The 16261-nt window shown below is 36.3% G+C and overlaps 2 protein-coding genes, 1 long non-coding RNA gene and 1 pseudogene across 3 annotated transcripts; 3 read left to right on the forward strand and 1 right to left on the reverse strand.

Moving 5' to 3' along the window:
- Nucleotides 1-3249: 3249 nt before the first annotated feature.
- LOC129762538 (uncharacterized) lies at nucleotides 3250-5170 on the forward strand. The gene is made up of 5 exons (XM_055760927.1): nucleotides 3250-3341; nucleotides 3537-3797; nucleotides 3896-4034; nucleotides 4090-4466; nucleotides 4528-5170. Exons 3-5 carry the CDS (start codon nucleotides 3938-3940, stop codon nucleotides 4915-4917), a joined length of 864 nt encoding a protein of 287 aa, XP_055616902.1. The 5' UTR covers nucleotides 3250-3341; nucleotides 3537-3797; nucleotides 3896-3937; the 3' UTR covers nucleotides 4918-5170.
- LOC129762537 (pre-mRNA-splicing factor 18) lies at nucleotides 5096-6491 on the reverse strand. Its single transcript, XM_055760926.1, has 2 exons — nucleotides 6304-6491; nucleotides 5096-6232 (listed from the first exon to the last, which is right to left on the reverse strand). Exons 1-2 carry the CDS (start codon nucleotides 6364-6366, stop codon nucleotides 5246-5248), a joined length of 1050 nt encoding a protein of 349 aa, XP_055616901.1. The 5' UTR covers nucleotides 6367-6491; the 3' UTR covers nucleotides 5096-5245.
- Nucleotides 6492-12715: 6224 nt separating this feature from the next.
- Nucleotides 12716-15499, forward strand: LOC129780698 (acetyl-CoA acetyltransferase, mitochondrial-like; annotated as a pseudogene).
- On the forward strand, nucleotides 13742-14566 carry LOC129762435 (uncharacterized). The gene is made up of 3 exons (XR_008740620.1): nucleotides 13742-13848; nucleotides 13917-14121; nucleotides 14360-14566. It is a non-coding gene; the product is annotated as an uncharacterized LOC129762435 (long non-coding RNA).
- Nucleotides 15500-16261: the final 762 nt, after the last annotated feature.

Consider the following 16261-nt stretch of genomic DNA (forward strand, 5'->3'; position numbering starts at 1 on the left):
TCCGAAGTAACAAAGCAGTCAAAACAACACAGAGTCGTACTTCGGTCGTTTTGGGTTTTTGTTTCTTACAGGCGTTGTTAGCGATTTCAGTGCAATTCAACGAGTGATAACAACAATAATAAGTCTTTAGAACGAAATGCTGATATTTGAATTGCTGTTTAGTAGTTAGTTTCAGATTCGCATCGTGCAACGTAATATGTCCAATGTGCAAATGCGGGCAGTCAAAAGGTCCAATGTAACATTTTTCGCTCCTAGTCTTCAACTTTAATCTCAAATCACGGAACAACAGTTACGATTGGTTTTTCAGAGTTATTCTTGACTGCTAGTGGTGAAAGTAGCGATAGAGATCGATACCTTTAATACAATTCGCAGATTAATGTTCGGGTCTTCAACTTCGTTTTTCTCGAGTTGACGAAAATGTTACATTGGACCTTTTCAAAAGTTACGCGAGAATTCACTCACAACTTGCAAAAAAAGTATTGTTCTAAGAAACAGAATACATATTCGATTTAAAAAAGTAGATTTTCTTTCATTATTTTAGTTTTGAGGCGTATTTATTCCTCCTGCAAATCTACTATCATTTTCATTTCACAAATTGATACACGAAGCTGCTGTCAAGGGGAAATAAATCAAATTTTGAGAAATCTTTTAGACTGCCATTTGTAGCACCACATACTTTCGGAATTAATTTAGCTATGGATGCTTCCGAGATTCTAAAAAATATCGACAATAATCTGAACGATATTCCAGAGTATTTGTAAACAGGGTCAGCGTGTGTTTCGCGATAAAATTGTGTAATGATAAATTCAACTGAAAACCTAAGACGAAAACTGCCAATAAAGAAGTCGATTTCGGATCAATCATCTGACAAATTCGGACCTAATTGCTGTTTCTGACTATTTGATGGGCATTTGAAAAATCGTCTGGCATCTATGGTGAACCCGTGCCGTAGTATCTAGTTTCTTGCCAGCAGCTCACATTGTGTGAACGGACAAGGCGAGTCAACCATTTGTCAAGCGAGTTCACCGGGTCAGCAGCTACTCATTGTGAAGTCAGCTACTAGCAACGTATAAATGGGCCTTAAAGGCTGATTTAAGGCCCATTTATACGTTGCTAGTAGCTGACTTGACAATGAGCAGCTACTGACCCGGTGGACTCGCTTGACAATTGGTTGACTCGCCTTGTCCGTTCACATAGTGTGAGCTGCTGGCGAGAAACTAGATACTACGGCACGGGTTTACCTGGGATGCCAGGCGATTTTTCAAATGTCCATCAAATAGTCAGAAACAGCAATCAGGTCCGAATTTGTCAAATGATTGGTCCGAAATCGACTTCTTTATTGGTAGTTTTCATCTTAGGTTTTCAGTTGAATGTATCATTACACAATTTTATAGAGATTACAGAGCAGTGTTGAGAATAACACCTGAACAAGTGGAAAAACTGTTGAATTTAATTGCTCCACAAATACAACGCCAAGATACACTCATGAAGGATGCTGTACCTGCAAGAGTGATAATATAAATGACATTGATATGCCTTTCTTCTGGAATATTGTTCAGATTGTTGTCGATATTTTTTAGAATCTCGAAAGCATCCATAGCTAAGATAATTCCGGAAGTATGTGATGCTTTAAATGATAGTCTAGAAGACTTTTTAAAATTTTATTCACACGCGTCAAAAATTAAAATAATGAATGAAAATGTACTTTTTTAAATCGAATATGTATTCTGTTTCTTAGAACCTTACTTTTTTTCGCAAGTTGTGAGTGAATTTTGAATGAAAATTGTGCCTGATAATGATTCTATATTAGACATTCTCCAGAAAACTATCTCAAAAAGAAAGCGTGCCCCGCCAGCGTGCAAAACAGAATAACAATGATTTCGTTAAGAAACTATGAGGGTTTTATTTGTTTTTCCAATAATTTTCAAGTCTATAAATATCTTCGCATATTTTCAAATATCTTAAAAATAGAGACATTTCTTTACATTTGGCATCCCTGATTCGAACGCTAAATTCTGTTTTTGACGTTTTGAAGCATGCGAGTGCGAGTAAATTCAAAAAACTTTGAAGTAGCTCGCACGCCGGATCACACATGACAATAACTGGCATGATGTGTTCACACGGTGTGAGTAGCTGCACTGCAGTAACTGACTAGACCGACTCGTATGCTTGCTCGCACCGTCTGAACCCGGCTTTAGACGATGCCAGTCAGCGCTCTAGTTGAAGTATCCAGTGAACAGAGAACAGACAATCTGTTCAAGTTACTTGTACCAGTATCGAACAAGTAATTGGCCTCTAACCTGAACAGAGTGTCTGTTCTCTATTCACTGGATACTTCAACTAGAGCGCTGACTGGCATCGTCTAAATCAGCCTTAAGGTGAAGGTGGAAGCTAGCCATTGTAGTAGTATAGGTAAACCCTCGTGTAAAAATGGGGTAATAGTGTTTGTGAGAGAAGAGCAAAGCACACGTAAATAAATCAATTCACTTATCAGACTGTGTGGCGCTTCACGCGTTGCTAAAACTTACATTATAGACCCATTAAACGTAAAAATAAAAATTGTATTCATATCAACACAATTTTATTCTATTGATTTTCATGACATGGGACGCTATGACTCCGAAATAACATTTTATTGAGTGGTTTTTATAGCTGTTTCGATGATGTTGTTTGGCATCAGTGTCGAAAAAATAACGATGCTTCCACCAATACAAACAAAACCATTGCAGAAGATTGAAAAACGAAAATTTAACTTTCAGAGCACTTGCTCGAGTTTTCCGACGTTCTTCACCATACGGTGCGAAAGCAGATGAAAATTTAATATTTTGTGAGTAATCGATTAGAGTTTGGTTGATATTACTTGATGGGAAGTGTGCGAAAACGATCATTTTCTTCACACTGTTTCGCAAAATTATTGATTTTCGGGCGAGAGGTGGGAGATGAAAGAAATGAGCGCCATTGTGGCAGCCATTTATGGCTAGCTTCCACCTTCACCTTAATATGACGCACTGCTTGGAAGCAATTGTCATTTATCTATTGGCGCCAGTATCTAGAAAATTTTCTATTCGCTGGCGTGGTCAATTACTTGTGCGATATTTGCGCAAGTAACTGGAGCCGGGTGTTTACATGGCTCAAGTAACTATACTCTAGTGATTGGAGTCTACAACTAGCGCGCTAACTGGCACCGTCTAAATCAGCCTTTATTTTAGTAATCTGTTTGTTTCCATTTACCACGGCTTACAGAGACAAGGCTAGCTACTCCGGATCAGTCTCTTTTTAGTGACGTCATCTGAGTCGTTGAAGTAAACAATGTGTTCTTATTTTTTTATTTTTCGTGCTTTGTAAGTTTGTGCGTTGATAATATAGTTGATTATATTTAACACCATGAATAATTTGATAAAACATTTATCCACAAAGAACATAATTCTCGGTTTTTCGGAAAGCGAAATAATCTCTTTTTTGGTCCGATAATGTCATTTTCATAATTTATACACCCGCTCACAGCGCATTGAACCATTTTCGATTTTTCATTTCAGGAACATTTACGCGTAAGTCGGAAAACAAAATACAACTGGCGACTGTTTACACTGAAAATTCGGATGACGTCATCAAAAAAATGTTTACTCGCTAAAAAACTAGCCTTGTCTCTGTAAGCCGTGCTATTCTCCCAGCAGCTCCCAGCTATCATTTTCGAAGGTCATCGTGAGATTGGTTCTGTTTTGATTAGATAACGACCGTGTGAAATATAACGTCGCTACTCTTAAGTCAATAGACAGCTCGTGTTTACAGTTGTTGCAGTGAGTGCTCATTATATTTTTGGATAACGAATATTTGCATTGGAATTAATATAATATGCGATTGTAATTCGTCTCGTGCTTGCGTTTATCTATTTTAGATCGTCAAAGAATCTGTTGATAAACAATCACGGTTATTCAAAATGAATGCGGATGCTCGTGATTTGTCCGTAGTAAAAATAGGCTTTATCGGGGGCGGAAATATGGCCTACGCTATTGCTGCTGGTTTACTAAGCAAAGGTTTGATATAAATTGAACTATTCCCGGAGCACTACATGAAACCTTTCAAATACAGGAGTAGTAAAAGCAAATCAAGTGATGGTTTCCGCCACTACACTAGATAATTTAAAGAGAAAATGGAATCCTCTTGATGTGGATAGGCTAACTACGGATAACAGCGAAGTGATCCGCGAGTCCGATGTAATATTTCTCTGTATAAAACCACACATATTGGCGTCATGCAGTCAGTCTCTTATGGCTGCTAAAAAATTTCCGTATAACGGCAAGAAGATGCTGGTGTCGATTATTGCGGGAGTTACACTTGAAAGGCTAACTAAAGAGTTCGGTTTTTTGGATATACATATTGTTCGCACAATGCCAAACACTCCAATGCAGGTGGGAGCAGGATGTACGATTTTTTGTCCGAATTTCGATGACAGAAAAATTTCAGAGGTAAGCAAAACTATTGAACTATGCTTCGCATTTGATTACAAAATTCTTGTAAATCTTCTAGATATCCTGGAATTTGTATGAACACATTAAGTTTATGTTGAACCAATTGGGTCTGGCTTACGAGGTCAAAGAAGAACAAATAAACGGCATAACCGGATTAACTGGTTGTGGTCCAGCTTTTGTGTACGAAGTAATCGAAGCCTTAGCGGATGGTGGCGTGAAGCAAGGCATCGCTCGTGAAATGGCTATCAAGATGGCCGCCCAAACTGTTCTTGGAGCTGCCAAGACGGTACTCGAAACCGGAAAGCACCCCGCCGTCTTGAAGGATGAAGTTTGCTCTCCAGGCGGAGCCACAATATATGGCGTTCATGAACTAGAGAAGGGAGCCATGAGGGCAACTCTCATGAACGCGATTGAGAAATCTGCAGCAAGAGCGAAGGAACTACAGTAGACTGACGTGTGAATCGTCTTTTTTTTACTTTGAACCCCTTAGCATGATTTAATTTCAAAATTTAAACGCTTCGATCGGTCACGCAAATTATGTAACGCAAAAAATCCTGATCTTGGACCATCTCCCCCTCCCCTTACGTATCGGAATTCCTATCTATAACACATCAAGCAACGCAATGTTAGTGGTTTATAGGAAATATGTAACATGCATTTTTATTCAGAATAATTACACGTAAAACCATTCTCGAAGAGTACCTTCTAGTCTACATTTATTTATAAAATACATCAATCAAGCTTTATATATCCTTCCACAAAAATAGTCATTATAATTATGAAACTAAATCTTTTTTGCTGACATACTCCACACATCTCGATGGATCCGTCGGGAAGTACTCCTGCATTTTTGTCATCAAACGCTTGAGGCCTTGAATATATTTTCTCTGCGTTTCATCGTTCATCACGTGCGCAACATTTTTCGAGAAAATCTTCTCGCGACCCGTTCGAGCGTGAATACCAACCATGGTGACACCAATCGGCCACGGCGCATTACCAATAGCCATAGTGAGGTATGCATCGCTCGCATGAATGTAATCTCGTCTGAGTAAACTTTTCGTAATGTCGGTCAAACTGTCCAGAATATCATCAGGAATCGATTTGTTACGAAGTTTCCGCAACAGCGGTTTCAGATAAAGACGAGTCTGTTCAAAAGTAGCCCTGGCGATTTTCCATTTGGTGGCAGTTCGCTGCGCCGTGGTTCCCGAGTTTAGCTGATCGTTCCACATCTTCAACATGAACTGGATAAGCGTGGTTATTACGTGCATGTCGTGCTCTTTGCCACTCCTTCCAAGCCGAACTGCCATCTCCTGTATTGATTCATAGGTGACAGAATCATCGATCGCAAAGTCTTCGTTTGAATTTTTGCCCTTATTCATTCCCTCGACTTGCCCATTCAAGGTCAGAATTTCGTTCAAAAAGGCTTCATCTACCTGTTCCATCGCCTCCTGGAAATCATTCCGGAAGCCACGATTTATTTCCGGGGCAGAAATTTCCAGTTGATGCAGTCGATACCGTGAATCTGCTTCACTTTCCCCAAACAACAGGATAGGCTCACCCCGCTCCCGCAGTTTACGGTTCACCTCAGCGCGTGGCAGGTTGCGAAAGTCGAACTTGGAGTCCTTCGTTGGAGATTTTTCGCCATCAGCGATGTTTGATTCCGTTTCACCACTCCCAGAGGACGCCTGGCCATACTTCTCTTTGTATTCTGCTTCTTCTTGAGTTATGAGATCCCCTCGTTTGAAGAACTTTTTCTTATCGTCCTGTTGAATAAATTATAAAAGTTATAAAATTGGTTGAATCGGAAAAAAAACAAAAAAAAAACATAATTTACCACCAGCTTTCTGTCTTCTAGCAACTTGCGCTTTCGTGCTATTTCTGCCTTCAAGACATCCATTATGACAATATTTAGCGCAGCTCCAACATGGATGAGAATAAGTTTTGTTTTTGATTAAAAGATTGTATGCTGTTTTCAAAGAGGTTTAATATTTATAAACAATGGATTCACGATACAACTGTCACAAAATGCGAACCCTTCTGAAACGTGTAAATAATAAACTCCGCATTCATACACATAGTGATCCCCGATAATCGTTCGATTAATCGATTAATCGAATACTTCCTACAGAAATCGATTATTAATCGAACGAAAATTGTACAACCAATAATCGGAGCGAACGAATAATTTACGTCGATTAATCGATCCAAACGCAGAGAGAAAAAAACGTACGGCCGCTGCAGTTTTATCCTGAAGCTCAATCATTTTCATTGACGCTCCCTTAAGTTCATAAACGAAGGTCAATGCCGTCAACGTGAATTGAGCTTCGTTTACGACTTTAGGGGAGCGTAAAAGATAATAACTGATTTTCAGGCGGAATGAACTTTTTTTTGATTCCACATAGCTTTTTAGCAAACGGAAAATATTAGTCTAACTAATTATTTCTCTCAGTGTTGCGATTAATCGATTAATCGATTATTTGGGTCGATTAATCGTATCGAATAACAACCCACATTTCGTTTTGCCTGCCAAGATTGGGTCGATGAAATGTCAACAATCGACCTCAAATGCTGCCACCTTGCAATCGATTTATCGACCTTTTATATACATTCATCGAACAACTTGTCGCCACTTTTTTGTCAACATGTGCAAGGCGTCTACCTGCTTGCAGCGCTTTTTCTAACACTGATCGTCACTTGTTTGTATTGGTTTGTTATGAAACATGAAAAGGAAAAACATTGATCGATTTTAATAATTTTATTCAAAAAAAATACAAAATGCATATAAAATATAAACAAGATATATAATGCAATCGGTGCATTCGGGTTGTCTGGATTGACGATTCGAATTTCAGCTCCTTTTTCTCCTTGACACACATACAGTGACTCAAATCCGTAATCGTACCCCACCATGCAGATCTCTTTTCCCTTCTTTTGAAAATCGAAAACAAGCTTTCGGAACATTCTATTTAGATAAAATTATAGTGTCATATGAGAGTTAAAAGGTTTGCTATCTGTTTTCAAAATAATGATTTTTATTATAATCATTTTAACAATTCAATTTGAGAGGTTTAAAATTGCGACAAGATAAAAATTTGGTGTGAAAGAGTGAATTGTGGAAAATTAAGTCGCAAATTCTCTAAGCGTTATAACTAAAGTTTTTCTGTAGTTTTTAATTTTTGAGTTTGTGTGAATGACAGATTAAGGTTGATTCATACAAGAGTAAGATTTCATTTGATATGACGATTTTTGAAATCCACTCAATGGTTGTAAAGTTATGACGTTTTGTAAGAAATCTTACTTACTTAATCAGCAAAAGGCCCTAGTGGCATGTGCAAACCAACATATCATATCTTTCCGTTATCCGCAAACATGCCAAGCAGTAACTTTAAAAAAAACAATCTCATAAACGACAAAAAGAGTCTTAGATTGTATATTTTTAATATATTTTTCACAGTTTTACAGTACCATTTGCTTATTGGCGTTTTTTTAGTTGGAGTGCCTTTTAATTGGCGGTTCACCAGTTGGAGCACGCGCCAATCAAAAAGCAATCATCTGTCATAATTGTATGTCAGTTTTACTATGTTGTTCCAATGCCATTTTTATCGAAGGGTCTTTGAACGTTAAACTAAAAAAATGAAGGCACAGTATAAAAGTAATCAGTTTTGCAGTTGACAAATGTATTCGTTTGAAAACATTTATTAATATATATATATATATATATATATATATATATATATATATATATATATATATATATATATATATATATATATATATATATATATATATATATATATATATATATATATATATATATATATATATATATATATACATATAAAGTGAATTATATCACATCAACTATTCAAGGAAGTTAACGATATTGTCTAGCATCAATCCAAATGCAGTAATTCTAATTATTATTATGGCCGCACTAATAGACATGAAAAACAACAAGAAAAACGCGAACTTTGAAATTTGTGAACTATTGCAGTATTACTTCAGCCATTCCATGCCAAACTGATATATTGGTTTTCAGATTTTTGGAAAATTGGTAGCTTGTTTTCGTTATGGTAAAACATTGAACCTGTATTATTATTTTTTTGGGTGATTCGATTTTTTCACTTTTTCCCAAAATGACTTTTATCAAAAACTCATAACTTTTGAACCACTAAGCCGATTCAGATGATCGATACATCAAATTGAAGTAAATTAGCTAGTCTTTTTGGAAAAATATCAAACTTCCAAGAAATTTGGATTTTGTTTTCGTAATTCTTGATTGTATCCGTTTTTATAGTTTACATGGTCTCGGGACCAACGGCGCTATATTTTTCTATATTTTTTATTGAAAACTGAGGATTTTTTTATATTTTTATATTTTTATATTTTTATATTTTTTACTCAGAATAAGATATATTCTTTTTCCTTTTTTGAGTTATAATTTTTTAGAGTTAACCGATAGTTCGGAATATTAATTGCTTCCCCTTTTTCCTATTTTCAAAAATTCATTACATTTGAACTGCTAGAGTGATTCAGACGATCGATATATCAAATTAAAGCCAAGAATTCAGAGTTTTTCGAGAAATAATAAAACGAAAAATAAATTTTGGAAAAATATTGCACTTGCGTAAAAATTATTTTTGTTTTCGTGATTAATAATTGTATCTGTTTTTCATAAATCAAAAAAAAATTTTTTGCACGTGTGAAATTATTGACTCAAATTAACTATGTCGATTATATGAATCGATTCAGTAGATAAAAGTTATGAATTTTTAAAAAACGTCATTTTTGGAAAAAAGGAGAAAAATGATTTTTTGAACCATCGGTTAATTTTGAAAAATCATAATTTAAAAGCGAAGAACACATTTTTGGATATGTTATCTAAAAAATCCTCAGCTTTCGAGAAAAAAATATAAAAAAACATAGCGCCCTTGAATGAAAACTATAAAGAACAATTACGATCAATAATCAAGAAAACAATTTTTTTTTTGCAAGTATAGTATTTAATAAAAAAGACGGGTGGGTAATGTCGGGGACATAACCGGAGTGACGTAGGACTATACAAAGGGGACAGCTTTTGTTATATATATATTTTAAATATATTGTTTTATTTTCTTCTCCTACGTGAATACCTACCTATCTACCTGAAAAATGGATTAGTTTACTGTTTACTCTTTATGAATATATTGATGGTTCTGAGAAGAACCTTTGGTGTTGTGTTTTTGTTATCACTCGATATTCCCATCTTGTTCGGTTAAACCTTCCTGTTTAGCTATTGCGTTTGCCACTCGCCACAGCTTTCACAGTTGGAAAATTTCTTCCCATCCAGCTTAGTGACATGTTGTACAGTAAATTACATTCAATGCGACGTGCCGAAGCGCCACTCAGTATCGCATTGGAGGCGATTTTAATCTGTAATTGAACATTTGCGATGACAGTGGTACAGTGTCGACTTTCAATGTGGGGTCATAATTTGGATCTCTATGTTTACAAAAATGTCCAACTAAATAAGTCGCATTACATGTCCGTCCAATTAGCTAAATTTCGAACTAATTGTAAATTACTGTACTCTCAATCTGGAAACAATTTAAGAATTGGTGAAAATTGAATAATCAGGAAAGTCCCCAACTATCAATAAGCTCAGCACAACTGCCAAATTCACATACTCATCAGATCCTGGCAAACAAATTATGAAAAAATCAATTTGTGTTTTATTATTATTTTGGATAATGTTTTAGAAAGCATTGAACTGTATTTCCTAAACTCTTTTTTGGAAGGTTTAATGGCCCTGAAAAGCGCCTTGTTTTATGGAATGGTTCAAATTTAGAAAACTTAGTACTCGTGGTTTTGAAAAAAACCATTTTCGAACGCCCTCGTTGCCGCCTTGTTCTGGATTTGCCACCAAAGCAGTTTGTATAAAGAACAAACTTTTTTCTTCTGCTACCTGATGCCGTTTTGCGATTGCGTTTGCCACTCGCTGCAACTGCCTGTTGTCTTAATGTCCACCGAACCGAATGTGTTCTGTTCCGAATGCGGATTTTCTTATCGTCGCGAGCAGCTTTGCCAGCTAACTCGATCACTTCGGCGGCCGAAACTATATAACGCAGGCTAGATGGACTGGTGCACTGGTACTAACGCGCTCGGCCTAGCTACCCTTGCGGGGAACTCCAAATCAACACGGTTCGAGCGGGATTTTGCCTTTCCCTTCACTTTTCCTCCTTTACCATGTCCAGACATGGCTGCTTGGGTTGGTTTGTTGATGTGTTGTGATGCGAACCGATGTGGTGTACGGTTTGAATGAGAATGATCGTTACGGCAGCGGAGCGGGGATTTTTAAGCTGACTGGCTGGCTCGAGAATTACGCATGTGTGAAACTGCGACCAACGTTTCGTTCATTTTTTTCTTTTTCCTTTCCAATCGTGCTTCATTCTATTTCGCTGCTGCTCTGGTTGCCCGTTTTGGTCGGTACGATTTGAGGAGCACAAAATGGACCAATCAAAAATGGGCACATAGTGCATTTTGACAATGCTTGATACTTCACAATTATTCAATTATTTATCTCAAGAAAAATGAAATGTTATTCGTTATGATAGATGCGTAGATATATTTCCTATCAATTGATGCAAAAACCTTTGCGATCTATTGAGAAATGCTCGAGTTATAAGCGTTCCAAATCTTGCATTTTTTCCTACTTGTTCAGTGCCTAGATTTACATTTCACCCCCTATATCTTCCGGTTAGACGTAGTCCTACGTCAAAACTGGCTAACTGGCCAATTTGATATGTCGATCATGTGAATCGGTTTAGTAGTTCAAAAGATATGAATCTAAAAAAAAATATTTTTGGAAAAAAGGAGGAAACTAGATTTTTTGAACCACCCTAAAATGGAATGGGATCTAATATTTAACGAAAAGGAACAAAACTACCAATCTACACGAAAATCTGAGAACCACTATGTCAGTTTGGCATGGAATCTATATATAATACTAAAAAAATATAGTTTGGTGTTAATTTCCCCTGCAACTAAAAAACTGATTACTAGAAACTAATTGACGTTAACGTTTTATTACCTTGTAAATTCTAGATACAATACCAACAGAGGGTATTTAAAAAAATAAAAATAGCTTTTTATGGGGTGTGTTCAAAACTGAAAAAAAATATTCAGAAATCATATTTTTATGTTATTTTTTAAGCGTACCTACATTATTTAGTCGTATAATTATTGTATCATTCAATTTATTCCGATGAGAATGCTTTAAAATATTTCAACTGATGTTCTTTCCACATTTTAATTTTTTTTATTCAATGTTCAGTTTCTATGGTGAAGCTTCATTCGTAAATTACACATTTGTCATCATTGGTGGAATACGATCATAAATGTTGTTATGAATAGCACAGCAAGTTATGATTACAATACATGTGGATTTATTTTGATAATGCATTATACATAAACCGATAAAAATGCATTATAATATCTATCCACTGCGTTGTAGCGTCTATATGTATATTTTATTCAATTTCAGTTCGTAATTTCTATCCCATTCGCCGTGTTTATCATGGTGATGCTAACATTAGTAACATTATATACGAATCTCCCACCTTATATATGATGTCTCCCACCCTTTTAGAGACATCTTAACATTATGTTCAATTTGTAGAGCGTAAACTATCTGTCAATTTTTTCACTGTTTACATTTTCTTGCCACAAATCGTTGCCACTTTTTTCTCTCAAGTTCCACTTCTCTTCTCTGATTCCATGCTCACCAGTTATATGATCCGGTTGTTTTGGTGTGAGATGACAGTTCATCGTTGAAGAAAAAGTGATGCCGATTCGTTTTGTTAATCATTCTGTATTTTCGACCAAAGAATTTTCGATGTTACGTATTTTGGGAGTAGGCATGACAGTATGGATTTTCAAAAGGAATAAACACTTAAAATAAAAATTATGAATGAACATTATTTTTCTCAAATGAAATTAGTACTCAATGTAAATGAAAATCACTATTGCATGCAAGTGATGAAAAAACGTCATACAAAAATTATGCCTAAAGATAATTTTATATTATAAAGGTAAGTTTTTGTGAGAATATCTGAAAATTTATAGAAAATAATTTAAACTAAGGTCAGGAAAACGTACTTCAAGTAGATAAATAACGCCAAGAAACAATTTTCATACAAATTTTACCAATTTAAAACTGCCTTCGGGCCGACTAATCTGATAGAGAATAGTTTCTCTCATACAAACTAATGGCGTATCCAGATGTCAACATCGTACCGAATAGGCACCAGCGTTACGGTCGATGTTAGGTCGATGATTTTTTCGTCGATTGGATTGTGGGAAACTACTGAAAACTATTCGATTAGCTGATGAACGATTTATTTCAAAAATCGGGGATCACTACGTACACACTTAAATCAGATCATCCCATGTGTAACCAAATTGGTACACCCTCATTCCGGCTCACGATCGGCGATTGGATTGATTGAGTTTCACAATCCGTTCGAGTTCCAATATTTTGCATTCTACCCGTTCGCCTCAAATCCTAAAGGGCGGTGAATTTCGAATATCGAACTTTCATCGCAGCTGTCAGACAACTGTGATACCAAAACAAACACAAAATGAGACATACAGGAAGTTTGTATGAGTAATGTTAACGCTGCTGGATTGGACCAGGTTCCTGATAGGCAAGCGGTCACTTTCGCAGGGCTTCAAAAAAGCACAATCTGCACAACTATTAATAAAGTGTGCTCATCCGGAATGAAAAGCATTATGCTGGGAGCGCAAGCGTTGACGCTGGCCCAACAAGATGTTGTACCGGCGGGAGAAATGGAGTCAATGTCGAATGCACCATGCAGGACGGTATTGTGTTCTACGGCCTGATCGATGTTTACAACAAATTCCACATGGGGAATTGCGCGGAAAATACTGCGATAAAAATAGGTATCTACTGCCAGGATCAGGATGAATTCGTTCTGAACAGCTACAAACGAAGTACTGCAGCTTGGTTTGCAAAGATTTTTGATGCAGGAATAACGCCTGTGACCATCCCTGGGAAGCGCGGCAATCCAGATGTTGGGCCCTATTATAGAAATCGAGGCGATAAGAATTTTGCTCGTTAGCTCTATTTTACTATTATAGAAATCGAGAAATTCGATAGCACCGAGCGAGTGATAGCTATCGATGCAAGTGTCAGAAATTTTCGAATTGTTTGGTACGCTTTTTGCATATCTTCAGAGAATTATTTTGTTTTGGTTTGCGTCCCTGATACTTTCCTTTGGGAAACATTTCAGAAACGCTTAAATATATGCAATTTTCAACAAATGTTCGTTTGTTTTGATCAGTATTTGTTTTACGGTGCTGCCAGAATAGTCTATACAAGGTAAGTGTTCAATCCATCATTATTTATATTAATCATGTTATAAATTACAATGCAGAATTTACTTCCAGTGCATATTTCAGTGGCTGAAAATGAGTGGACAGACAAATCACCACTAGTACGACTCGTTGAACCAATGAAAGCGAATGTAAACATTGCTCGAGTTTTTTTGGAGGCAGTTCAAATAGAATCCCTGTTAAGGAAAAATGGGAGGAATTCAGTGAGGAGATTGATGCACTGAGACCATCAATGTGTCTTGGTTCAGAATGGCAGAAAGTAAGTATTTCTTCTACGATACTTATAACTTCATAAGTAAATTTTATCATATTCTTTGAATTACTATCAACCGTATTTCCTACCTACCTAAAATTGCATATTCCTGCTAGCATACATTAGTACGTGTTACTTTTGTCAGTAATTTTCTTTTTTATTGCTATACTATACCAAACTTTCTATACCATATGCAAAAGCTGAAATGTCTTGCAAAACAATAATGATTTTTTTTAAATTACAGATTTAGATTGACATGAGGTGAAAGGTAAAGAAAACACTAGCACATAACATGCGAAAATTTATGGCCACAGGTGGTGGCCTAATACAATTAAGCTAATGACGCCGCTACAACGAGAAATCGACGCTAAAGGAAAATTACATGCAAAAAAAATGTTTTGCTAAAAAAAAGTGGAATTCATGCGTGACTTCTTACGGAATTCATTTCATTTTCTAATAATTATATTTTTTTTGAAGCAAATTGTTCCATGAAGTCGTTTTTATTACACATCCATGCATGCATTACACCCATTAAGCTTCATTCGTAGAGGGAATATCAGTTTTCTCCAAAACATAACCATATTACCACTTTTGGAAATACAGATATTTATAATTTTCATAGCCGATATCTCAAAAAAAGATTTGGCATCCTTTCTATAGTGCTTTGTGAAACATTTCAAACTCGTTTCAAAATATTTCATTACTGCCACTGACATTCGAGCAGAGTAACGAATCGAGCTGTTTTCCTCGATTTCTATAATTCCAGATTTTACTCGGTGTGATAGTGATAGTGATTGTATCGAATCCTCGATTCGATTTCTATAATAGGGCCTGTTGTTAGCGGAGATAAGTGATATAAACGAATTATTTCTTACAAATTCAGTCAATTGTGTACAGTATTTCAGGTGAGAGTAAAACCGTCACCGCTAGAAATGCATCTACTCCGAATGATGGTGCTTCGGCTACGATTTTTATGACAGCCGAAGTGGCCGAAAAGCTAAAGTGCAAATGATTGGCTCGCATTATTGGATTCTCCGATGCCGAAATCGTTCCAATTTATTTTCTAATAGCACATGCTACCAATTCCTAAATAACTCCAGCAGACCGGTATTTGCAAAGAGGATGTCACTATGTGGGAATTTAACGATGCCTTCTCGGTTGTCGTAGTCGCCAATCATCCTATCAGAATGTCGGCCGCTTGTTTGGTCACTCATTTGGCGTACAATCTTAAGACTGGCCAGACTGTGCATCGATCTGCAATGAAGGTGGTGGCCATTCTTACATCCTGATTGAAAAACTGTAAGGTTTAGTTGGAAAATGTAATAAAAAGTGCTTCCAAATTTTGTGTACAACAGAGTATGTGTCTTATGGAGTCAGTGATTGATCAGGATAAAAGTGCATTTATTAGATTTTTATTATCAACTTTTTGTAAACAAAAAAAACATTAAAAGAATGTGCACCTAAGTGCCTCGCGAAGCTGATTTATTTCTGATAAAATTTCAAATAAATTGTATCCATATAATGAATAACATTAGATTTTTTGTTTTCCTCTCGCGTTCTTACAGCTATGGAGAATCATTTAAAAACACGGCCTTCTCGAATGTTGACAAGTCTGATTCAGGTAATAATGAACGGTGTGCGATGCACATATAACAGGGTGGCGATCTGTCGGAATCATTTGAGACACATGTCGGCTCCGGTTTGTAAAGTTTCTATAAACGCTTTCGTTTCGGAGTTGGTAATCGTACCAAGCTTATTGACCTGATCGGCTTTGGTCATTCCGATACCAGTATCGATGATAGTCTGATCCAACATTATTGTATTCATAACGAATTTTTTCGAGAGCATCCGAAGAGTTCAATCAATTCCGAAGAGATCAATTCACGCATATCAGCCATATCAGCTGAGCGATTTCAGCCTGGAACGCAAATGTTTCCACAGCTCCGGTTGGTTCTGGCATCTGAAAAATTGAAAGTTTTAAACAGTCATAACAGTTATAACCAAAATTGGGCAATGCTTTACATTTTCAAATGTAACAGCATTTTACATTTCACAAAGCAAACAATCGATATTTAAGAAAAACAATATACATATATTCGAGCCATTTTGATCTATTTGTAAAACATTCAAAAAAATTTACTGTGAA

The sequence above is a fragment of the Toxorhynchites rutilus genome, chromosome 1, assembly GCF_029784135.1.
Source record: "Toxorhynchites rutilus septentrionalis strain SRP chromosome 1, ASM2978413v1, whole genome shotgun sequence".
NCBI lineage: Eukaryota > Metazoa > Arthropoda > Insecta > Diptera > Culicidae > Toxorhynchites > Toxorhynchites rutilus.